We start from the raw sequence: 26,567 nt of genomic DNA, 5'->3' as shown, positions 1-26,567 counted from the left end.
CAAAGTGTGTTTCCAAAGCTTAAAGTAATTAATTCAAGTGTTCTTGTTAACATGATATACGATAAAATACTTTTTTTAAATTAATTTTTCTATTTTTTAATCATTTTTCATTAGTACATAGCCAATTACACATGTCCATGTTGACCAATATGATATTTGCATCTAAAATATCACCAAATAGGACTAATTATTATTATTTCATTTTTATTTTTTTTGGACAATTATGTGTCCCTGTTTACATAAGACACGTTTATTACAAAAAAAACTTATTTTTTTTGTAAATATTTTATGATTTGTGTGTGTCCCTCAGTTTGACTTACCACCCCGTCACACTAACTTGTTTTAGCTGCAAATAATGTACTGTTGCTATAAATGACTCCACATTTAGCAGAAATTACATCATTTAAGCCTTGTAGCCACCAAGAACAAAAGTAGGCTAGTCCTGACATTCTTTTACATTGTTTATGTGTTGCTTTTACATGTTAGGCAGGGTTCGTCAAGCTTAAACCAACCACCCCGTCACGCAAAATAGATGGGGAAAACAGTTTTTTATTGCATTTTTTGGATTATTAATGCAAATAAAAATATATTTCAGATTGAATGCATGTATGCTGGATGTGGAACTTGACTACATGGGAGATCTGTGGCCATTTTGGGATGAAATTTACCACCCCGTAACATGTTTTATTGTGACGCGGTGGTAATGGATGTAATTGAGAGGTTCTGCTTTCTGTTTGAATGTGAGGATGTGTGAAATTGAGGATTCTAATCGGCTAATTAATTTATTTTTCTGTTAATTTAACCCTGTTTGGATCATTCACTCATTTACTATATCACTCTTACACGTATCTCTTTCAGTCACTCATCACTCACTATCTGTGTTTAATGAATTACATTTTATCCATTTTTAATTAATTACATTTTGATCTGTCTCCATCATGGCTACATTAAGCACTGCTGAGAGACAACAGTGATGCTGTGCATGTTGGGATGCTGATCCTGAGAGGAGGAAAAAATATCTAGAGCAGGGGTGTCAAACTCGGTTCCTGGAGGGCCGCAGCCCTGCAGAGATTAGTTCTAACACTGCTCCAACACACAAACCATGTAGTTTTTAAATAAGCCTGAAGAACTTTAATTAGTGTTGAATCTAAACTGTGCAGGGCTGTGGCCCTCCAGGAACTAGTTTGACACCCCTCAGTGAATGTAAGAGATGGAGATGGATGTAGAGCAAGGAAAAAAGAAGAATATTAGTGATCTAACTGAACGAGGGAAGCATCAGCTGCATAAAAAGTCGAGGAATCACAACAAGAAGAGAAAAGAGAAAGCAGAGGTTGACACAGACTGTCTTGTCCAGTAGTCAAAGTAGCAGTTAGAATCTTCAAGATCAGATAGTGTACACTCCCTCTTTGAACTGTTGCCCTTTGGTCTGCGCTACAGATCACTGAGCACCAAAACAGCCAGGCACAAGAACAGTTTTCCCCTCAGGCCATATCCCACCTGAACAATACATAACACATCTCAGGACTGTACATCTGTAAATAACTCATCAAACCTTCATCTGTAAATAGCATGCACATTCACAATTCTGTCTATGGACATTTATTTTTCTCTATATTTTTATTACTTTTGTTATTTATAATTTATTGCCTATTCTCTTTATTATTAGTGTTTTTATTACCTTAAATTATATGCATGTCTGCACTATGTTTGTACTTCTGTACTGGAAGCTCCTGACACCAAGACAAATTCCTTGTGTGTGTAAACACATTTGGCAATAAAGCTCTTTCTGATTCTGAGTTAGGATTATAAATAAATGGACACTTGTAGAGAAAAAGAAACAGGCCTATCATTGAGTAACTGTTTTTACATATGGTGTACATGACTTGTCCATACCACCCCGTCACAGTAAACCACCCCGTCACATCAGTTACCACCCCATCACAGGGTCATTTTGTTAAAAATATATAGAAAGGAAATGAAATGTTACATAAATTAATGCTGAATGGTGTTCTTGTTGTGTGGACTAATCCAATAAATTTAAATTTATTTGTATTTTTTTAAGTGAATTTGTTTTTTCAGTACAAACAATGAGGCGATTGAAATGTTGAATTCATTTTTCAAGATTGAAAATCTAAGAATAAAAAAAATGCACTAAATGACATACTTTCTATTGATCGATTCTAAAAAAGGGACATTTTACTATTAGGAAAACATTATATTTTAAAAATCTATTTCTTGTTTTACTACTCTAATGGTGTACATATTGTCCGTTACAGGGTGGTACAATAAAGGCACCCTTTCCTGAATAAACAGGGCAATAATATTAAGGATTTTGTGCCTGAGGTGGGAAAATGTGTATTCTGAAGGATTAACATATCTTTCAAGTTGTAGGTTTTTGAAAAAAAGGTTTGTCTTTAGTGAAAATTTTGAAAAGTGCAAATGGCACCCGTTTCGTAGAATGACTCTCTTATTAATGAACGTTTGAGCTTTTAAGCACCTTTTATGTGTAGATGAGCGGCTTTGATAGTTTTGTAAATGTTTTGCTGATACTTTGTCAATAGATAAATGGAAGTCACTATAAGCTAATTAATTTAACCTAAAAGTCTGCACTGTGGGGTCAATCGGTGACGTCACTTACATGAACTAATGGGCTGAAACTATTTCAAACACGTTTTGAACTTTCGTTGCAAACAAATATTGATCAATTGTACTGTGATTTCAGGAGCGTCAGAAAAAAATACCTAAAACAGGGGAAGTTACAAGAAAATTTGTAATGAGAGCTGCTGACAGAGATACAGGAAACACAGGTGATCTGAGAAATCTTATTAAATAACTTTATGAATTTTTCACAATATATTTCACTGGAAACACATGAACACTGAGCAGTGTGGGGACTTTGCTGTGAATTATTACATAAATCTTACCCGTTTCATTCACGTATGACTGATGGATATGAATCATATTAAGTTTATTGATTTGTTTATGTTAAAACTATGTAATCTAAATGGATGGAAAATTGTTATGCACTGTAAAAAAAAATCTGTTAAATTTACGGAAAAATACCGGCAGCTGTGGTTGCCAGAATTTTACAGTGAAAAAGACATTTTAGGATTTACAGAACTGTTTAAATTTACAGTGAAAACCCATATCTCATTAACTGATACAATGTTAATACACAAACCTTTCAGTTAAGACATTTTTTTTTTTACAGAAACCGACTACGCTTAAATTACATAAACATTATAAATATTAGTTTATAAACAAATGGCAGTTGGGTAATGTGAGCATAAAAGTATTGAGAACTATTTTGTTTAAGTCCATGAAAAAAATCTTACTAATTTACGCAAAGTCATCAATTCAGCTCAAAACTTCTGCAAATAACAGCAGCACACGTACATGTGTGATTAAAACTAATAAAGAGATTCTCTTTACATCAGTAACTACACAGTTACTGCCTTTAAATAAAGCAGCATGCAGCATAACATCAGTGTCTCTCTGTCCGTCCTTGACTTAAACACAGGCTCTACTCTCCAGCACAATGGTGACCCACAAAACACAACAGGAAGTTGACTGTTAGGTTTTACAGTATTTTGCTGTTTATTTTCTTGATTTTACGGTGAAATACCCAAGTGGGTATAACTGCAGACCGGAGATCTCCAAAATGGGGCGTGAACTCCAAAAGTGGGCAGAACCTCCAAAATGGGGCGGGGTCTCTTCGCGCAAAGACTTTCACCATTGGCTCTGGCTTCAGCCAATTGTTATTGACTTACATTTCAAAATAACACTTTATAAAATAAACATTGTTTCTAGTTTTATCTAAAATAAAATATGATATATAAATCAGTATTCTCCGTGAGAGCAGAGCCCAAAGCTTGTGGCCAGTGGTGTTCGGACCGGAGTTTGAACCTCTGTTTTATGATATGAACGGGAATCACCCGCGAGCCGTCCCAGCAGTGCAGGGGAAGATTTTATTCTATCGCTTTGATTTAAGCAACGGGGGGGGCATCCCGGGGCTTGAAATTCACAGGGTAGGATGGGGTAGTGAAGCTGGGTGTAACTAAAAAGGTGCCATTGTCCGGTGAGGTCCGGTTGGGGAGTTATGAACGGCCCGGCTCGGAGATATCTCATATCGCATAATCGTATTAACTGCTTATCTCCTGAACTGCAACTTTCTTTTCAGCACCAATCCCGCCGTGCAGTCAATTTCACTGGTTAAGGTTAGGGTCAGGTGTGGGGTAGGTTTAGGGGTTAGCATTTTTTGTAGCATAGTGTAGGAAATTAAATTAACACTGTGATTGACACAACCAATACTTTAGAATCAGCTGTGGGGCGGAGTTTGCGCTGAAGTTGATTGGGAGAAAAAATTGCGCATGCGTGTCATGTGCCTGTCTGTCAATGGGAGGAAGCCACGCCCTATTTTGGAGCTTCCACCCCGTTTTGGAGTTCCCGCCCCTATTTGTAGATCTCCAGGCTGCAGTTATACCCTTCTCGAAATACCGGCAGCTGTGGTTGCCAGTAATCTACTGTTTTTTACAGTTTGTTCCGTAAATTAAATTTACGGTATATTTCTGTTAAAATTACGTTCCACAGAATGTTTTGTCATCTCACAAATTTAACCCCTTTAATCCCACAGCAAAATCCTCAGTTTTAAAGAGCACTTCTATGTGTCCACACTACAGAGTGTTGAAGTAACACTGAAGCAGTGATGAATTAATGAGAGAATTAAGTGACTAATTAAATTAGGATTGAGCTTTATTGATGAACACCTGCTGTAGAATCATTGAAGGAATGAGAAACAAGACAAAACTTACAGCTAAAGCCAAGATGAAATCAACTGAAATAAAACACATGAAATCTCTCAAGATCACAGCAGAGGGTGATTAAACAACTCCACAAACAGCATCACCAGCTTCTTATTACTAACCACTTTTACTTTATTTCTGTCATGTGTACAAAAGCTCTTATTGAGATTTTAGTTGTTGTACTTTCATTTGAAGTCACCATATTGGCGATCAGTGGGTGCTTTAGTTGGGATCTTGAATCGTGACTCTTTAATGTTGGTTTTTGTTTGGTTGCTTTAATTAGCTGTGTTTATTAAGCACAGGTTTTAAAGCAAAAACACCAAATTAATCTATCATCATCGGAGACTGATGTTTGTGATGTCAAAACCGTCATGATCTAGTTTAATTAACTGATTATCCCATGTTAAGTCTCTTATTAAACATGTGATATGTTAATTTCACCATTAATTACCACAGTAATCAAATGTTGTGAAACAGCTCGAACCAGAATATGCACAAATAAATGTATTGAACTACGGCAGAAATTAAACACACACAGACATCAGCAATCAGCGTATGAATCTCAAAATTGGTGACAATCAAAAACGATATTAAAAAATTTAAAAAAACGGTTCAACTCTGAACATCACAAAACAGTCTACTGAAAAGTAACAACAAAAACAACACCAAAATAAAAGCAAATAAAGAAAATATTAAGAACATTCAGCTGCATAATTTATTCATGCTGCAGTGCATGCTGGGAGTTTTTTTACTGGCACCCAGCATGCTTTGCAGCATGAATTGTTTTTTTTTAATTATTATTAGTCACCATTGTTGAGGTTCATGTGCTGATTCCTGATGTCTGTGTGTTTCTCAATAGTGCTGTAGCCCTGAAGGTTTTGTGCATAAAAGATTTTTAAATTCTTTCATAATGGTTTGTCAGCTTAACTTGTGGAGCAATATTACTACCATAACCAATATGAAATTAATTACAAATCACCCATATTGTTTGACACTAACTGAGATCAGTGATCCAGGTCATTAGATGATGATCACCAATTTTAAGTTTTAACCAAAACTACAAACACTCTTGGCGTTTCTTGTCATAACTAATGTGCTTTAAAAACACAGTCATGACAGCCAAAGAAAAACTAACCTCAAAGAGTCAAGGGTCAAGAGCATAACAAAAGCAACCACTGATCGCCAAAATGGTGAGATAAAACAAAACATTTGAAATAAAATATAAACCTCTGTTAATTCGTAGATATATGACAGAAATGAAGTCAAACTGGTTAGTAATAAGTGGAGCTCCTGTTTGTGGAGTTGTTTAATCATCCTCTGCTGTTTTATTTCAGTTGATTTCATTTAAGGCTGTGGCTGTATGTCAGTTGTAGTTTTGTTTCTTGTTCTTTCCTTCAGTGATTGTGTTTGTTAACAGCAGGTGTTCATCAGTGTCTGAATTCACTCATATGTTCTCAATCACTCTGTCTAGTGGACTATATAGTGAAGTAATGTAGGACTAGTGAATGAGGGTGTAGGGAGTGGTTTCAGACACAGTCTATGAGTGTCGACTCTGAGGCTACTTTCTCGAAAACAAAGGTTAGATCTATTACAGTTATTCACTGTATATAGTAAGGAAACTTACTCTTAATCATTTAACAGGTTATTACTGTGGTATTTTACAGTTTTTTACTGTTAAAATCACAATCATTTTTTACAGTGTGTAATTGAATTACATAAAATGTCAATTTAGACCAAATCATTTTTTTGAGTGTACGCACAATGTGAATATGTGGGCCATGTTGTAATGCCGGTGGAGGACCCCATTCTGCATGATTGCAGCATATATTGTGATGTTACCACCACGTTGGCCTGGGACATTCAAAATAGCTCTGTGGCCAACAATGTTTCTCCCTCTTACTGCAACATTGCCTTCCATTTTTGAAGACATAAACTCACCTTTTGCCTTTTTATAGTGCTTGCACCTGATTGTTGAGTTTACAGTTAAGCACCTAAGTGTCTGCACACCTGAGGGCTGTGTTTGATCAATTGGTTTATAGGGGTGGTATTTTGGAAAGCAGTGTCTTGAAATGGCAAAGAAGTGACATCATGTTAGATTTCTGTGTCTAATGTAAAGAAGTGTGTTTAGTGTCTTGCAAAAAGTGTGAGGCTGAGAATGTGCTTATAGTTCTGCAGATCTGGACTGAGGTTTTGCTCCTTGAGTGTAAGGTTTTACTAACTATGTGTTATTTTCCATTTTAGAGTGTAAGCAATTGACCTATCGGTAAGCCCCTCCCCTCGAACGCAGACTAGCCAATGGCAGTCGAGTATCAGTTGCGCGGGGAGCGGAACTCGGACATCTGTAGGTTTCAGCGCCATAGAGAAACATTGGAAGATCCGAAGCTCGCATCGGTTTTACGGGGTTTATGCTTCAAAAATGTAAAAACGATGTGTCTGGGGTACTCGTAGCACTGACTCCAGGTATCCTGAGAGGATGGACAATATAATTTATTTTATTATATTTCCTGAATCCAAACAAAACAGAGCGAAATGTCCCTAAGTATTCAACCCAATACAAATGAAGACAAAAACGTTCATTTTCTGGTTGTCATACACTCATTAAGTTACAGTTTTCATCTGCTCAAGTAGAAGGTTAATGTTATCTTGTGCTTTAGCAAGGTATCTTTGGCTAAAACTAGCTAACGTTAAAGTTAGTGAGTCCATGCTAACGTACAAACCTAAATAGCGGACTGTTCTCGCGTCTTGTACAGTGTAGCTCAAAAACATGTAAACGAAGGTCTACATTTCAGTGCCTCTCCATATTAAACTGGTTAAATGTGCATTAATTTAATCGTACCCTGCCATACATGAACAGTGTTGATCCGCGATCGTGATGACCGACCGTAATATGAGATTTCCCCCGCTTACATCGTGATCTGTAAACCCTCGCTTCGAGTTACCACCATATTTATTTTTTAAATATTTTATAAATCGCTCCATGGAATATTTAATTCCCATTTGGTGGCCTTCTGTGTCCAAAATTGTGCAAAAACATCGTGGGACAAGGTCTTCACACTAGCTGTCATTGAAAGACAGTGAGCAACTCCCTTTGTTTGTCCGAGGGAGCAACAGTAACTAAGGGGGGCGGGGCTTACCGATAGGTCAATTGTAATAAAAATTGTAATAGAGTTAGTATATGTAGAAAAAGGTATTCAGCATTTTGAAATGTAGAGTTTTTATTTATCTAACAAAATGTGGTTTTGTCTGGAAAATTAACTAATTGGCTGATTGTGTGATGTAGGTGTGTTGCTGTGTTAAGAGTTTAGAAAAAAAGTACTTTAAGTACCTATTGTATGGTAAACGCATGTTAGCAATTGAAAAAAAAATAAAAAATGGAATACAATTGCATAAACAACACCAACAACATTAATAGTTATGGTTCCTCAATGTTACAATTAACAGACAAGATAAATATAGGTTCAGTGTTAGACATCAGTGTTAATTCAACATGGAGACAATGACATGCTGCCATTTGGGAAATCTTTTCATGTGGCCTATTTTTATATTATTTTTTAGTCAGTGTATAAAAATCATCAAAATCTTTTCATATGAGTTTAGATTGAAGCTGCATTTTCCCCTCTGCATCATAATGACTGAGCTGTGTATGAAGTATAATTATGAGAAACTCCATGACAAAAAGAGGTCAAAGGTCACTTCAGATCAGCGGCAAGGCCGGAAATCTCCAAGTGGATGAACGTTGGTGAAATAGTGTGGACCTCTATTCTGTGTCTCCTTTTAAAACTACTTTTTATCTGTAACTCTTTCAAAAAGTAGTACCGTATGAACAAAACTCACTAAAAACAATAGGACTTAAGTTACATACAGGACTGTTTAGACAAACAGATTCTCTGGAATGAAGCACATTCTCCAAAGAGAAAGAGGACTGTTTAGGAGAAAGCAGTTCAGTGAATAACTTGACTTACGAATACTCATCACTACATATGAGACAGAGCCGACAGAATGTAGACACATCTGTATTGTTATCATTTATTATTTGCATTATTTGCTATCAGTGTTTTGCAGAACTGTACAATGTTCAGAAATACAGTTTAAATTAAATGTTACAAAAAGTCTGCTCTTGTTATTGATAAGCCAGTTATCATTTGGAACACAAAATATGTCAGAAAGATACTGTGCCATTCCCAAAACTTGAATGTTTGCAAAGCGTCCAGTTCCTGATGCAACAAAAATCATCCTCAAAGCATCACACTAGCGACTGTGCTTGACTGCTGCTACGAGGCTCTTCTTATGAATGAAAGTGTTTGCTTTCTGCTGAACATAAAAGGAAGTCTTGAGGATCATCCAGGTTCTTCTTTTAAAATGTGACGCTTCAAATGTGTTTTTGACCTCACAGTCTGACGTGCTGCTGCACAGACACCAGATACGTGTTTTGATTCTTTGTATTTTAATTTTTAAATATAATAATTCAGTTAATTCAGTTTTTGACTGCAACTCTGTGGACAATGGATGATATTTTGGGATGTTCAGCATCAAGACTATATTTTGTTCAGCCTCTATAGTGATTAAACTAACCACAACACAGGTCAAAATTAACTTTGTACAAACCAGAGAAAACTTTATTTTAAGCTCCAATTCTCACAATTAACCAACTATTAAATATGACATTTGCCTGAATAAACTCTTAATTTGCTGTTTATTAATAGTTATGGGGTAGGATACAAGGATGTAATATGGTCATGCAGAATAAGGCATTAAAATGTGCTTTATAAGTACCAATGAAGAGCCAATAGTAACATGCATGCTAATTAATAGTGAGAATTGGTCCTTAAAAGTGTTACAGTATTTTATTTTAAAATATAATAAACATTAATTCAGTTTTTGACTGCAATGCTGTGGACAGTGGATGATTTATTGAGATGTTGAGAGTTAAGCCTTTTTAGTTCAGCCATCACAGCGATTAACCTAAGCAGTACAGATTTAATTAATTATCAGATCGATGTGTAATATATTGTATTGTACTGCATTATAATATAATGATCTAAGAGTGATTGAGATGAATCACATCCATCAGCAGCTGCAGTGTCTCTCAGCTGTATCAGTGCAGTCACTGTGACTCTGACTGACGGAGGTTTTTGTACGACTCTTTATCACTGTGTGAACACATCACCACTGTGGTAACTCTGACAGTAATAATCTCCTGTATCTTCAGTCTGGACTGCACTGATGGTCAGAGTGAAATCACTGTCAGATCCACTGCCACTGAATCTAGATGGAGTTCCAGTGTAACGGTTTGATGTCTCATATATGAGGAGTTTAGGAGCTTCTCCAGGTTTCTGTAAGTACCAGTGTAACTCATCACCACCCCACACTCTGCTGCTGGTTTTGCAGTTTATTCTGGCTTCTTGTCCTTGAGCTGCTGTTATTAATGATGGACTCTGAGTTACAGTGATCTGTCCTCTACACTCTGAAAGAAAGGAGCAAAGGATAATAATTAAAAATGATGTATATTTCACATTTGAAAAGAATTGTCTTTATGAAAGTTTAACTACAAACCTCGAGCAAACAGTGTGAGTGTCCAGATGAAGATGATGATGTTGTTCATTGTTGTTGTTTTGTCTTGTGTGATGATGAAGATTGTGTTGTGTTCTGCTCTCAGTCATGAAGTGTTAAACTCACAGCACTATAAACACTCTCAGAGCACTGAAGCATGTGCTGACGATGCAAAGAAGGGGCAGGATTACATCTTGAGCTGCTGGGTCATTCCTGGGATTCAGTAACATTTCAACTTGGAATATACATTTTTTTCAACTACATGTGATTCAACTTCTAAATATTCCACATCATTAGGCACATATCGAACCTCCAAAAAAATCATATTTTCCCACCTCAGGCATTAAAGACCTTTTATTATTTTATTATTATTATTATTTTTCAGCTTTAGACAAGTTTTTTTCTCAACCCCGATACGGACAAAATGGGATTGGTTTAAAAATGATTTTACACAGAAATTGTTATAAAACAAACATGTACCTACTGCTCATGTGTCCCTCGTAACAATTCAATGATAACAAATGTACAATTTATCTTATGCCATGGTCTGTCTGAATACTGGATTCTGATTGGCTGGCAGGTGTTGATTAAATTCGTTGAACTGCAGGTAGTTCCAGGTCAGTTTAATCACGTTCTATATTAATGCGCTTCCTATAAACATTGGTAACCATAGTAACATACAGTTACGGTTGAATAGTAATACAGACGAAAATAACTGCTAACAATAACTGAGCTGCTAACAAACTAATAAACTCTCTTTATATATAATGTTTTATTTTCAGAGTAGTGTTTTTAAACAATTTACTGATAATGACACATTGATTAATTATAAAATTATTTGTTTTGTTTTTTGTTTTGTTCATTGTTTGGCTGGTTTATGTGACACTAGTCTTTATATTAACATCTGTCAGTGTGGATGCAATATTTTCAGTTTCAAGTGCTGCTGAAGAAATAATGTATTCACCTTTTCTAGTCATGTAAGGGATAATCAACGGCTAGCTGTGCATTAATCGATTTGAATGCACGACGTGGAGGCGAAGAACCACCGGACGCGCAGCCTCAGTGAAGTGCATTCAAATCGTTTAATGCACAGCTAGTGAATTATATTGCGTATAATTATATACAACTATAGCACGTCTATTTTCCTATTTTTAAACAAGAGATTTAAATAATCAAATAATAGGATTATATATTATAAAGTATGTTTGGAATAATAATACATTTTATATAATAAGTCTTTTTTAAAATACATTTTACACAATAGTAAGAATACATTTGTAAATAAAATAAATGTAATTTTATTTTATAAAATAAAATTAAATAAAATTCCATCCATATGAGAAACAATTGCCATCCGAATGTTAAGTTTTATTTATGAGGTTTCATGTAAATGTATTTATGTATTATGTAAATGACAGCTGCAGCTCATCCAGAACGCTGCTGCCAGGATTCTGACTAGAACCAGAAAATTTGAGCATATTACACCAGTCCTCAGGTCCTTACACTGGCTTCCAGTTACATTTAGGATTGATTTTAAAGTACTTTTACTCGTTTATAAATCTCTAAATGGCCTAGGATCTAAATACATTGGAGATATGCTCACTGAATATAAACCTAACAGACCACTCAGATGATTAGGATCGAGTCAGTTAGAAATACCAAGGGTTCACACAAAACAAGGGGAGTCTGCTTTTAGCTATTATGCTGCCCGCAGCTGGAACCAGCTTCCAGAAGAGATCAGATGTGCAAAAACATTAGCCACTTTTAAATCTAGACTCAAAACTCATCTGTTTAGCTGTGCATTTGTTGAATGAGCACTGTGCTACGTCCCAACTAATTGCACTATGTATAATCACTTTCTATTCTTAAATGTTTTAAATTATTTTTAAATCAATTTTTAAATCACTTTGTTTTTATTGTTGTGATTATTATTATTTTTAATGACTATTTCACTTCCTTTTATGTAAAGCACTTTGAATTACCACTGTGTATGAAATAAACTTGCCTTGCCAAAATGTATCTAGTGATTGTGTAGTTTGTATATTGTGCATCTGTAGTGATGTTGAATGTGATGAATGATGAGATTGTTGTGATTTTGACTGCACTCCTCATGTCTGCTGCTGAAAGTCGTGTTGAAATGCTGTGAATGCTGCAGGGCAGAAGAGTGCTGGAGCTGCAGTGTGTTTTCTTTGTGTTTGTGAATGTGTTGTGTTTGTCTCCTGCAGCTGGTCCCACACTGAAGCCCTCAGTGTCTCTGCTGCCGCCCTCTTCTCTGCAGATCTCTGGAGGTTCAGCCGCACTGCTCTGCCTGCTCAGCTCTTACTCTCCACAGGGGGCGCAGGTGAGCTGGACACTGGACGGCTCAGAGGTCACCGAGGGGTTGTGACCAGCGCAGAGGCGAGCAGAACGGCCGCTACAGCCGCAGTAGCGTCCTGACCCTCAGCAAAGCACGCTGGGAAGAGGGAGAGCAGTATGTCTGCAAAGTAACACATGCTGGAGCTCCTCATGAGGCCTCGTTCCACAAGAGTCTCTGTTAGTCGCTCGCAGTGCTGATGTTTCTCCAGCGAGCGCTGCTCTCTCCTGAAGATGAGCCGTATCTGAGTGTCCTGTGTCAGGCAGGATTCACATGAGTCTAGTGCTGCAGCTGTAGTCATTTACAACTCAATACTGAAAGAGAGCTCTAGTGTCGAAGCACTGGCTGATCTTTCAATCTGCTGTGTTTGCTGCAACATTCAATAAAGCTTCTCAACAAACTCCATTTGTGTCTGACAACATCATTCAACTAACAGATGAAGATGCATGTAGTGTTTGTTCAGGTGTTTTCAGAAGCTCGATCAGTAGCAGTAAATCTAGTCAAATAAAGCTCTTGGGGTTTGAACATGGTCTCTGGAGACAGAGCTGCTCTATTCTGAGAGGATCACAATCACTCACCCTGACGATGCAAATGAGATTTTCAGACCACGCTCCCAGAGTCACTGTTTGATTGGTTACATGATCTGGACTGAAACACACCAGTTTCACTTCTGCTGTAGTCAAGCAGCCCAGGTGAAAAGAAAATGTACCAAATTGTATATTTTTAATACATTTAATAGTATGTCTTATTCACCTGGGAGCACGCAGACAAACCCATTACATTTCAAAGGGATAATGTATATGAAAATGTCAGTAAAATCATAAATATCTATGATCACAAATACAGAATCAGTCATTCTGACATTAATTGTATAATATTGGAAATCTTTCTGTGGGTCAAATGTAAAGCATCATGTCCAGACAGCAGAAGTGACTGAATGCGTTTTGTTCAGTTTGATTGACAGATCATATATTACACCTAAAACATGATGATCATATTAAAACACTGACTCATTCTCTTCAGAAATATGAGACTGATGATGATTGTGATGATATTGTGTTATTCGTGTTTGTAATCTGATCAGTTATGCGTGATTGTGATGTAGACACCTCACAGTGTTATTTATTTATTTTTTTATGGGAAGAACTCTATATAAATTATATAGAAAAAAATAATGAAATATATATTTTAAAAAAAATTGTTTCCACATATTGCAGTTTTATGTTTAAAGTATCATATTTACATTAACATTTGTTATAAGATAATACAATTGATGTGAAGGAAATAAAGGACTAACACTGTTGATCTTTTGACTTGAGGAAAAAAAATATTGCTCAATGGTTGCTCTTTCTAAGCTCATAATTGTTAGTCTCAACAGTGTCTCAGATGTTTTTCCTAAAATTCCTTAGGAGAAATAAAAGTAGACACAACTGAGATACGAGAACGTCCTGAGAGGAAAGGAGTCCAAAATGAGGAAGCTCTTTATTGTCTTGCTGTAAGATCTTTCAAGACTGCTCTTTGTTTTACTGCTCAGAGGTTGCTCTTTCATTTTTTTCTTTTCTTGATTGCAATGGGGTTTTCACCTTTAATGGTCAGGACAGTAGGAGTAGAGACAGGAAACAACTGAACAAGAGCAGGAAAGTACCTTTAGCTGGGATTCGAACCCATGCTGTCTGAGGTGCAGTTGTGTCTTGATGTTGATGTGCTGACAACAAGGCCACGGCTCTGACAGAAGTTACACTACACTCAAGAAACTAAGGGGTGATTCTTTTATAAAATGTGTTTTTCAACTGCACCCAGAATGTATGATTGCAGAAAAATATATACGTTTGTATTGAACATTTATGGAGCAACAGATTTTGTGTGGAAATAAATCATACAAGTGGTTTATTTTGTTTAAAAATCTTATAACTGTATGAGGTGGTAAGGGGGTAAAAGGCACAGAGTACTGATACAAATAAATAATGTTGTTTTTGTTTTTTTATTATTATTTTTTTATTATTATTTTTATAATGTCTAAGTTAATACTTGTTCAAAACAATCACTTTGGCAAAGATTGTACTATTTTCTGCTTAATTTGATAAATGAAATAATTTTACTTCAATAAGTAAACTGTCATTGAAATATGTTAATATAAAAATATATTTTAAAATACAGAAACAAAATCATTTTAAAAATGAAAGATTCTGAAAGCATTGAAGATCACATAATAATTTAATATAGATTTACAGTAGTAATGACAATTGATATTTTATTTTATTATATGATATGATTAATATCATGTTTTTTAATATGGTTTCATTCTAAACATTGCGATTATCTCTAAGATGGACACCCAACATAATAAATTATATTTACTGTCTGAATCTAACCATGTCAACAAATGGAAAAGCCATCTATTAATTTTCATGTTAATTACTGTGCCTTAAGCCCCAACAGCAGGGGTGCTTTTTACCCCAAATACCATACTTTTACATATTCTTCCATTATTGAAAAACTGTTGCTATAATTATTTTAAACATAACTGAAAATTATTAAGAAGACCTTTGTCTCAAAATATATTCAATAATTTTAGCCATTCTCATTTGTTACTTCTATCTACAAGATTAAACATCAAATATTAGATCAAATTAGCACAGAATCAACTTTTCACTGCTGCCCACGATTGCATAAAGATCAGCCAAATTTGCACGTGCATCTTAAAAAGTGAATGTTTTGGAAAGTGCTACGCAACGTTTTTCTGCCATTTAGTGGTTTAGATAAAAAATTATGTCAAAAGCGCCTTTAGACCCGTTGCACCCTATGTCTTGTTGAGATATCAGCTTTGTCTTAAGATGTCTTAAATTTTATTTTAGGAGAAACTTTAAACTTATACCAATATTGTAAATACTATAACTATCATTTAAATAGCATTATACATTTCAGAATATCAAGGGTTAGTTTAAATTTATCTTCAATGCACACCATTGTATATACAGCACTTTTTCCACTTTAGCTTAAGGGAAAAACTGAGCACAATATGTGATGTTGTTGAGATCTCTTCTAAACCTTAAAAAGAGAAATGTGATAGTTTTAGAGTTTTTTGTTGTTGTTGTTGTTTTTTCTCAGAAGACAAGTTTGAAAAGCAGGAGACTCAAGCAAAAGTCTCCATCTGATCTGAAGATAACCTCATTTCTGTCTAGGAGAAATACTGTATTTGAGATATAAAAGAGATCTCCCTTTTGATTTTTCTTTCCTCTGAGAAGGCATCAGCTAAGCTGAATAAAAACGCAAAGACAACATGTGCACGATTGCGATAATATATGGTTTGTGTGTGTTTTTCAAGTCATCTGCAGGTAATAAAGTGTCTGAATAATGCTGTGCTAACTGACATAGCATTTATTACAGTAGACTATAGAACGTATAAAACATATTTATGCCTTATTCTGTGATAAAAATGAAAAAAAAAAAAAAAAAGTGTAGTAGGTAAGCAAACCATAAAACTGCCATTAGGAAAAAATAGGGGGAAAAAATAATACAAATTATTGGTAATTGTCCAACAGTATATTTGATTTCATAGCCATTTAAAAGTAAGAGATAAGAAAACAAACAAACAAATATATAAAATAAACCATTTTATTTTTTATTTTTTTTGGAGGGTGTATATGTACATGACATTTCCGTCCCCCTCTCTTCTGAAACGATGGCTACACGCCTGAATGAAGCTGTATTTAAAAACAAATCAAAGACCCACAAATCAGTACAAAGAGACTTCTGTAATAATAAATAACATTATTGTTTAAGTAATGTAAAAATCCTAAATATTATTTTAATTGTGTATTTGATTATTGTAATGTAAATTTAGAAATTTGAAGTCTCTTTAACTTTGCTACACCAAGTTTTATGTACAGCATCCTCCATCAGCAGCTGCAGTATCTCTCAGCTGTATCAGTGCAGTCACTGTGACTCTGACTGACGGAGGTTTTTGTACGACTCTTTATCACTGTGTGAACACATATTTACTGTTGATCTCATGTACACTCTGACAGTAATAATCTCCTGTATCTTCAGTCTGGACTGCACTGATGGTCAGAGAGAAATCTTTTCCATAGTTTGATCCACTGCCACTGAATCTAGATGGAGTTCCTGAATAAAGGCTTGTTATGTCATAAATCAGAAGTTTAGGAGCTTCTCCAGGTTTCTGCTGATACCAGTGTAAGTTGTCACTGTATATCCCCTCATCAGTACTGCACTCTATTGTAACTCTTTGACCCTGTTGGACAGTTTTAAGTTCAGGCTGAGTCACAGTGACTCCTCTTGATTCTGAAGAAGAGAAAATAAAATACATTAGTTTGCAATCTTCTTAATAGCAGAATATTAAAAAGATAAAAACAATAGTAACATATTATCAATATCAAAAATAAACATCTAACCTTGAATAAAAGCTGCTGTGGTCCAGATGAGGATGAGGATGTTGTTCATTGTAGTTGTTTTGTCTTGTGTGATGATGAAGATTGTGTTGTGTTCTGCTCTCAGTCATGAAGTGTTAAACTCACAGCACTATAAACACTCTCAGAGCACTGAAGCATGTGCTGACGATGCAAAGAAGGGGCAGGTTTACAACAGCTTGTGTGGCTACCATATATACCAATATAACAGTCTTTATATATAATATTTTACTTTCAGAGTAATGTTTTGAACCAGTTAGTGATAATTACATGTTGATTCATTGAAAATATATTTTTGTTTATGTTTTGCTGGCTGATATGACATTAATATTTGACTTTATCATACATTTTTATTCATAGTTTTTAGGCATGTTATAGTCAGGGAGGGTACTGTCAAGCTTAAAAACTCAACCCCGTCACATAAAATTAAGGTGGAAAATTATTACTTTTTCAACATTTTATTTGAATCCATAAGTATATACAATGTACTTATTTTATTGCTGCCATATATGGTCTACTCTCCTACACTACATGAGGAGCAGTGGCCATTTTGAGTGAAAAAACACAACCCCGTCACAAATATATGTATATCTCATTGTTACGGGGTTGTAAACTTGCGACAGGGTTGAGTTATTTGCTTCATTTTTTAATGATTTTAATGAAAGAAATATGAAGTAGTTATGGTTTCAGTAAATATACATACTAAAAAATCATGACAACTCATATTTTTGTTTTAAACAGAATTGTTGATGTAATATGTCCACTTAAATGTTGACAAGCATCATACATCAGAAATTGCACCCACATTTGCAGCAGAAAGACAATGTTGTCCATGCAGATATGTTGACCCAGAAACAAGGGACAATATGATAGAAAAACAAAACAAAAAAATTAAATTTATGGCAATGTATCCCTTCAAATGTGTTACAGCCTTCAACCCCGTCACACCTTGTCACATTAATATTTTTAGAAAAATATAAGGAAGACAATTAAGAACAAAAGTATGTCTCACTGATTACCATCTGACATGTTAAGGACTAAAATAATAACATTGTGGTTTTAGTTAAAATGTTAAATTAAACATATTTTTTACAAAAATAAAGACACCGTAGACACACAATTTGTGTATTTTTAGCTTCAGTCCTATAAAAATGTGAAAATTATGTAAGGGATAATCAACAGCTAGCTGTGCATTAAACGATTTGAATGCACGACGTGGAGGCGAAGAACCACCCGACGTGCAGCAGATTATCTCGTTTATGTCATGGTCATTTGCCAGCATTCACATATTAAAGATGTTAATAATATTCGCGCTGCAATATTTGAGCGTAACTTTAAAAACGACGGTTATTTTCGTCTGTATTACTATTCAACCGTAACTGTATGTTACTATGGTTACCAATGTTTATAGGAAGCGCATTAATATAGAACGTGATTAAACTGACCTGGAACTACCTGCAGTTCAACGAATTTAATCAACACCTGCCAGCCAATCAGAATCCAGTATTCAGACAGACCATGGCATAAGATAAATTGTACATTTGTTATCATTGAATTGTTACGAGGGACACATGAGCAGTAGGTACATGTTTGTTTTATAACAATTTCTGTGTAAAATCATTTTTTAAACCAATCCCATTTTGTCCGTATCGGGGTTGAGAAAAAAAGGTGTCTAAAGCTGAAAAATAATAATAATAATAAAATAAAATAATAAAAGGTCTTTAATGCCTGAGGTGGGAAAATATGATTTTTTGGAGGTTCGATATGTGCCTAATGATGTGGAATATTTAGAAGTTGAATCACATGTAGTTGAAAAAAATGTATATTCCAAGTTGAAACGTTACAGAATCCCAGGAATGACCCAGCAGCTCAAGATGTTGTAAACCTGCCCCTTCTTTGCATCGTCAGCACATGCTTCAGTGCTCTGAGAGTGTTTATAGTGCTGTGAGTTTAACACTTCATGACTGAGAGCAGAACACAACACAATCTTCATCATCACACAAGACAAAACAACAACAATGAACAACATCATCATCCTCATCTGGACACTCACACTGTTTGCTCGAGGTTTGTGTGATAAAATTTGATAATTATTATTCCTTCTTTGAATTGTGAAATGTACATCATTGTCAGATGTGTCTAAATTGTATTATTGTTCTTTCTTTCAGAGTGTAGAGGACAGATCACTGTAACTCAGAGTCCATCAATAACAGCAGCTCAAGGACAAGAAGCCAGAATAAACTGTAAAACCAGTAGTAATGTCTACAGTGATCGTTATGGGCCACGGTTGCACTGGTACTTACAGAAACCTGGAGAAGCTCCTAAACTCCTCATATATCTTGCATCAACCCGTTACACAGGAACTTCATCTAGATTCAGTGGCAGTGGATCTGGAAGTGATTTCACTCTCACCATCAGTGGAGTCCAGACTGAAGATACAGGAGATTATTACTGTCAGAGTGAACACCACATCAGTAGTAGCTGGGTGTTCACACAGTGATAAAGAGTCGTACAAAAACCTCCGTCAGTCAGAGTCACAGTGACTGCACTGATACAGCTGAGAGATACTGCAGCTGCTCTACAACACAATCACACACAACACTGATCAGTGAACAAACACTAATAACACAATATCATTACAATCATCATCAATCTTATATTTCTGACTAGATTGAGTCAGTGTTTTAATATGATCATCATGTTTTAGGTGTAATATATGATCCGTCAGTCAAACTGAACAGACTGGTGACCTGCTGTCTGAACGTGATGCTTTCCATTTGACCCACAGGAAGATTTTCATCCTCAAGCAATTGACCGTATGCACGATTACTTCCTGGTTTTAGATAAGCTAGGTCAGTCATTTCCAGTCAACTGCTCTGTGCCGTAAAGGGATCGCCCTTTGCTCGGTTTCTCTGCATAATCTATTAACAATTTGAAGAAAAGTTTTGTTTGTGTAACCAATCATCCACGTATACTGTGTCAGGAATGACAAACGGGAATGTTAAATCATGCCACAAGTCGTTGCTATGACTGACTGTGATATTCTGATTACCTGCTCCTGTCCTCTTCAATCAAGCCACCTACAAGAGCACGCTCCTCACAGACACTCATCGTCTGGTCTACCGTTCACATCCATGAATTAAACATGACTCCTTGCATTCTACTTACCTGTGTTACATTTCTCTAGATCCTCCGACGATCCTCCGACTCTCCTTCCACTCCGTGTTTCCTCGTTGCTGGCCAGCGATCTCCTACAAACCTGCAAATACAGATATCCTTCAGTACTCAGCTAAGAACCCTTGAACTGACACAGTGCTTCATACTCACCTGCTTGCTGACCTTACGATCTTCTTCCCCGCATCATTCAATAAATCACTCCTCTTTATTCACTTTCTCTGGCTTTATCTGTGACAATAGGCTGAAAAAAAACAAAAAACAATCCATCCTTGCCATCTCCTGGTTAAAATGGTAATTTCATGTCATTTTCATCTTAAAGTCTTTATTTTTCTGCCAAGAGACAGATTTTGGCACATTACTTCATGTCGTCTTCATGAATGAATAGTGAACCTTTAAAGTGAATTTTACTGCACAGCTGTAGAGTTGAGAAATAATAAAGGCTTTAAAATGTTATAAGATTTTAAAATTGTTAAAATCTTTATAGGTTTATGGCTATAAAGGTAAGATAGGGTCTATTGATTATCAATAATACCATTATGATGCCGTTGAAGAGATCAGCCTAAACGGTTACGATAGTGTTTATTTGTCAGCATTTAAATGCACAGTTACGAATCTGGATACTCTCCTGGAATTACTCGGAATATGAAATTATATGTTGTTAAATAACATTAAACTCTATGTCAATGCCGCTATCATTATTTACGGTGTTGCAATTATTTTGTTTCTCTTTTGCTGATAAGAATGAGTCAGGAGAGGTTTCTGTGAGAGTCTCTACCTATATTTAGTGCATATAAAATGAGCTTCACGGGAAGTTTACGAGCTGGTTTCTCTTTATGCAGAAGATCTAAAGAAGACTCTGTGCATATGGTCAATTAATGCCAGAATGACTGCTTCTTGATTTATGATTATGTATACCTTATGATTTTTATTGCTTTATATACAGTATATATTTGTTCAGGTGCTTTTCAGAAGCTTGATCAGCAGCAGTAAATCTAGTCAAACCATCTCCTACAAATGTAATAATGAGTTTGTCTGTGTGCTGCTTGACTACAGCAGAAGTGAAACTGGTGTGTTTCAGTCCAGATCATGTAACCAATCAAACAGTGACTCTGGGAGCGTGGGCTGAAAATCTCATTTGCATCGTCAGGGTGAGTGATTGTGATCCTCTCAGAATAGAGCAGCTCTGTCTCCAGAGACCATGTTCAAACCCCAAGAGCTTTATTTGACTAGATTTACTGCTACTGATCGAGCTTCTGAAAACACCTGAACAAACAGTACATGCATCTTCATCTGTTAGTTGAATGATGTTGTCAGACACAAATGGAGTTTGTTGAGAAGCTTTATTGAATGTTGCAGCAAACACAGCAGATTGAAAGATCAGCCAGTGCTTCGACACTAGAGCTCTCTTTCAGTATTGAGTTGTAAATGACTACAGCTGCAGCACTAGACTCATGTGAATCCTGCCTGACACAGGACACTCAGATACGGCTCATCTTCAGGAGAGAGCAGCGCTCGCTGGAGAAACATCAGCACTGCGGCGACTAACAGAGACTCTTGTGGAACGAGGCCTCATGAGGAGCTCCAGCATGTGTTACTTTGCAGACATACTCCTCTCCGCTTCCCAGCGTGCTTTGCTGAGGGTCAGGACGCTACTGCGGCTGTAGCGGCCGTTCTGCTCGCTCTCTGCGCTGGTCACAACCCCCTCGGTGACCTCTGAGCCGTCCAGTGTCCAGCTCACCTGCGCCCCCTGTGGAGAGTAAGAGCTGAGCAGGCAGAGCAGTGCGGCTGAACCTCCAGAGATCTGCAGAGAAGAGGGCGGCAGCAGAGACACTGAGGGCTTCAGTGTGGGACCAGCTGCAGGAGACAAACACAACACATTCACAAACACTACATTTCAATGAAACCTCATAAAAGAAGCAAACATATTAAGATATTTTCTGCTTTAACTCCAGTAGTTTTATATCCCTAAATAATGTCTTTGCATTTTAGTTAAGTGAGATATTCAACTCAAAACACAATTTCAAACAGAGATTGTGTGACTCTCGGTCTTCTAATAACTTGTACAGAATATCCACGTTCTTAGAATGTCTAATCAAATTATTGAACCCGATAAGATCTCATATAAAATAACACCAAATTTGCTGTTGTTGGCACACTTGTAGAAAAACAAAACAAACAAACAAAAAAGCAATGCCTTCACGTTCATGAAAAAGGAGAAAGAGACAGAGAGAGAAAGAGCAAAGGAAGGCTGCTAAAGGCAGTTCAGCATCGCAAACATGAATTCAAAGCTCCAGTAAGCCAGCAGCTATATCAACATATACAATATTCAGCAGTTTGTCACACTTTAATTCTTGTAATTAAGTATATTTCCTATTATAATCACTTAGTTACTAATCTAACACATTTACAATATTTTATTAAAACTATATTAATAGGCCTATAATAGTAAAAATGGTAGCCTAATATAAATGTTCTAAATGAGCTGTTTATTAGTATAGGCTATAATATAAATTTATGCTGTAAAATATTAAATTAAATGTCTAATACTTATACTTCCATTGAAGATGAGGCAGAAGCAGGCTCGGAGACTGAGGGAGAGCCCACTCTATCAAAACATCTACAATAAAGTCTGAAATTATCACAGAGCTGTCTTCTCTGTTCATTGTACATTATCAGTCAAACGTTTTCGAACAGTAAGGTTTTTAATGTTGTTTTTTTGTTGTTGTTTTTTTAAGAAAAAACCTTTGGTTTGGGTCTCTTCTGCTCACCAAGCCTGCATTTATTTGATCCAAAGTACAGCAAAAACAGTAACATTCTGAAATAGTTTTTACTATTTAATTCTATTTGAATATATTTTAAAATGTAGTTTATTCCTGTGATTTCAAAGCTGAATTTTTATCATCATTACTCCAGTCACATGATCCTTCAGAAATCATATTCTTATTTGCTGCTCAAAAACATGTAGTATTATTATTATTATTATGTTGAGAACAGCTGAGTAAAAGTGTTTTCAGGTTTCTTTGATGAATAGAAAGTTCAGAAAACAGCATTTATCTGAAATAGAAATATTTTGTAATATTATAAAAAAAAAAAATTCATTATAAAGTCTTTATCATCGCTTTTGATTTAGCAAGCATCCTTGCTAAATAATAGGATTAATTTCTATATATTTTTTCCCAATAGATTTATACTGAATGGTTAGTGTATAAATGCTGATCTTTCGGATCTATAAGAATCCTGAAAAAAAATTGACTCAACTGTTTTAAATATTGATGATGATGATAATAATAATAAATGTTTCTTGAGCAAATCAGCATATTAGAGTGATTTCTGAAGGATCATGTGACACTGAAGAGTAATGATGCTGAAAATTCAGCTTTGATCACGGAATAAATTACATTTTAAAATATATTCAAATAGAAATTTTTCAAAATGTTACTGTTTTGCTGTACTTTGGATCAAATAAATGCAGGCTTGGTGAACAGAAGAAGCTCCTTTAAAAAACAATAAAACCATAAAAACTTTTAGTGTATATTTGTAACAACTGAATAATTTGTATTAACAAGCACCCACCCCCAGTGCCCCTTTTTTGGTTTGGGCCACTGCCCTCAAAATGTCTGTGCACGGCCCTGATGTCAACTCAAGTCCATTAATATTAGCAGATAAAACTTTGGATTTTAATACTGTATTAGTAAATGCTGCAATTAATATGTGATTGACTGAGATTAAAAATGCTTTACCAGAATTTTTAATTGTTAGTTCATGCTAACTAATGTGGTTAACTAATATTAACAAATGAAGCATTATTGTAAAGCTGCTACCAAAATATAAGTGTTAGATTTTTTTTTTCTGGTTCAATTTTTTTTTTTTTTAAATAATAATAATTGTACACAATCTAAACTGAATGTTTGCAGTGGAGAATTAAATTAGAGACTTACCGAGCAGCAGTTTAGTTCCTCCACCGAAAGTCCTCCACAGTGATACAATCTAATGAAACACTCGTACAAAAACCTCTATTCCACTCGAGTGAACACAAACTCCAGCAGAGAGAGAAACACTTCAACACACTGATAGTAGAAACACCTCAGATGATGACAACCCTGAATAATATAGTTTTTGTCAAATGTTTTTCAAATGTAAAAACTCCTTCACACAAAATATTTTTTAAAACGTAAAAATGTATTTCTGTCTCACATAACAATATGATATTGACTCACCACTGAATAAATATTGATTTCAGACATTAATCTATATTCATTGTGCAATCTTGTTTTAAGTTTATTCAGTTGAAATCAATTTATCATTGTGTCAAAGAGTAATTAATCTTGCTTATATGTTATAAGGTTTAGAAATAGCTGCTTTATTCTACATAATGGTGGTCCTCCCTCGTGAATATCATATGATATAAAATAAATGAATATTATAAATGAATTATGGGTGAGAAATATTTCTGAAGAGGGTGATTCTAAAAAGGCTTTTGCTGCATTCAGTGTAAAGTTATTATTTTGATATGCTATACTTTATTTAAAGGTGATGTTGTAATTACATAAATAAATACTGAGTAATAATAATTACTTTAAACTTACTTTGGGATTATGGTTAGGGTTTTGGTTTTGGTTTAATTACTTGAAATTATGCATAATTTACTGTTGTTGTTAGAGTAAGTACTGTACATGTAACAGTTGTAACGACATCTCCTTAAAATAAAGCTGTTGTAAATCCTGCCCCTTCTTTGCATCGTCAGCACATGCTTCAGTGCTCTGAGAGTGTTTATAGTGCTGTGAGTTTAACACTTCATGACTGAGAGCAGAACACAACACAATCTTCATCACACAAGACAAAACAACTACAATGATCATCAACGTCATCCTCATCTGGACCATTGCAGCTTTTATTCAAGGTGGAATATTAAGTTTTGATATGAATAATAAGCTATTGTTGTTTATTATCATTTTAATACAGGCTACCAATATTCTGCTTTAAAGGTGATTTATTGACAAACTAACATTATTTTCTCTTCTTCAGGATCCAGAGGAGTCACTCTGACTCAACCTGAAGTTAAAACTGTCCAGCTCGGTCAAACAGCTACAATAGAGTGTCATATAGATGTAGGAATATATAGTGACTACTTAGCCTGGTATCAGCAGAAACCTGGAGAAGCTCCTAAACTCCTCATATATGACATAAACACCCTCCAGTCAGGAACTCCATCTAGATTCAGTGGCAGTGGAACAGCAAGTACTGGAAAAGATTTCACTCTCACCATCAGTGGAGTCCAGACTGAAGATACAGGAGATTATTACTGTCAGAGTTTACACTCCATCAACAGTAAATATGTGTTCACACAGTGATAAAGAGTCGTACATAAACCTCCGTCAGTCAGAGTCACAGTGACTGCACTGATACAGCTGAGAGATACTGCAGCTGCTGATGGAGGTTATTTCTTATAACAGTCTCATTTACTCAAAAATGTTAAAGTCTTGTAATGATTTATGAATCTTGCTGGATCTTTAATGTGTTTTCACTCATAACTTCACCATGGATGTATTTAATTCATCATTCAAAATGTTCCACCATTAAACAATCCAATGAAATCTGACAACACTTATGCAGGGAAACAGTCCTCATGTCTTTCAATCCAGAATTACACTAAATGAGTTCTGCCTCACATCTCCTTCTGTGTGTCATAGAACATTAAAATTGAATTCCTAATGTTTTTCTTCTTCTTCTTCCACAGTGAAAATCTCAAATGATGTATTGTGTTAAGAATCATTCTGTGATTGAAATGGTGGTGAAAATGATGTTTTTGGAGTTCACACAATCAAATGATATTTTCACACTTTTCTCATAATTCAGTAAAATTATAGCTTGATTGGAAATTACTCAAAAAAAAAAAAAAAATATATATATATATATATATATATATTATATTTTTTATTTTTATTTTTATTGCTGAAATCAAGAACATACAAAATAGTACAAAATACAAAATACCCACATAACACTTGAACACACAATAATAAAATAAAACAGTAAAAATACATTAAAATGAATAAATAATAATAATAAAAATAATAATAATAATAACAAATGCAATAAAGGGCCATTGTTTGACATAAGACTTCCTACACGAAAACTTCAAGTGCAGAGAAAATTCTGACAGTCTTCATAGCTTCTTATTATTAGATACTGAAATCAAATTAATATAATTCTCCATGTCTCTTAAAAAGACCACAAAGACAGGTTTACAATTTGAGA

General features: G+C 35.2%; 2 pseudogenes and 3 gene segments (V, D, J or C); 3 read left to right on the top strand and 2 right to left on the bottom strand.

The window, feature by feature from the left end:
• The window catches only part of LOC131534754 (Ig kappa chain V-III region MOPC 63-like), a 49,618-nt gene extending 39,174 nt beyond the window's left edge, over positions 1 to 10,444 (bottom strand). The window contains 2 exon segments of the V gene segment in view: positions 9,963 to 10,266; positions 10,356 to 10,444. Of these exon segments, the coding sequence occupies positions 9,963 to 10,266; positions 10,356 to 10,404 (353 nt within the window).
• A 1,941-nt stretch (positions 10,445 to 12,385) lies between these two features.
• LOC131534763 (immunoglobulin lambda constant 7-like) lies at positions 12,386 to 13,110 on the top strand (annotated as a pseudogene).
• A 5,988-nt stretch (positions 13,111 to 19,098) lies between these two features.
• The window catches only part of LOC131534752 (Ig kappa chain V-III region MOPC 63-like), a 105,023-nt gene continuing 97,554 nt past the window's right edge, over positions 19,099 to 26,567 (top strand). The window contains 2 exon segments of the V gene segment in view: positions 19,099 to 19,199; positions 19,301 to 19,621. Of these exon segments, the coding sequence occupies positions 19,151 to 19,199; positions 19,301 to 19,621 (370 nt within the window).
• Positions 21,631 to 26,567, bottom strand: part of LOC131534751 (immunoglobulin kappa light chain-like) — a 13,898-nt pseudogene continuing 8,961 nt past the window's right edge.
• LOC131534753 (Ig kappa chain V-III region MOPC 63-like) overlaps positions 25,122 to 26,567 on the top strand; it is a 274,184-nt gene continuing 272,738 nt past the window's right edge. Inside the window, 2 exon segments of the V gene segment in view lie at positions 25,122 to 25,209; positions 25,335 to 25,649. Coding sequence covers positions 25,161 to 25,209; positions 25,335 to 25,649 — 364 coding nt within the window.

The sequence above is a fragment of the Onychostoma macrolepis genome, chromosome 25, assembly GCF_012432095.1.
Source record: "Onychostoma macrolepis isolate SWU-2019 chromosome 25, ASM1243209v1, whole genome shotgun sequence".
In the NCBI taxonomy this organism is placed as follows: domain Eukaryota; kingdom Metazoa; phylum Chordata; class Actinopteri; order Cypriniformes; family Cyprinidae; genus Onychostoma; species Onychostoma macrolepis.
This window is presented reverse-complemented; position numbering and strand designations above follow the sequence as displayed.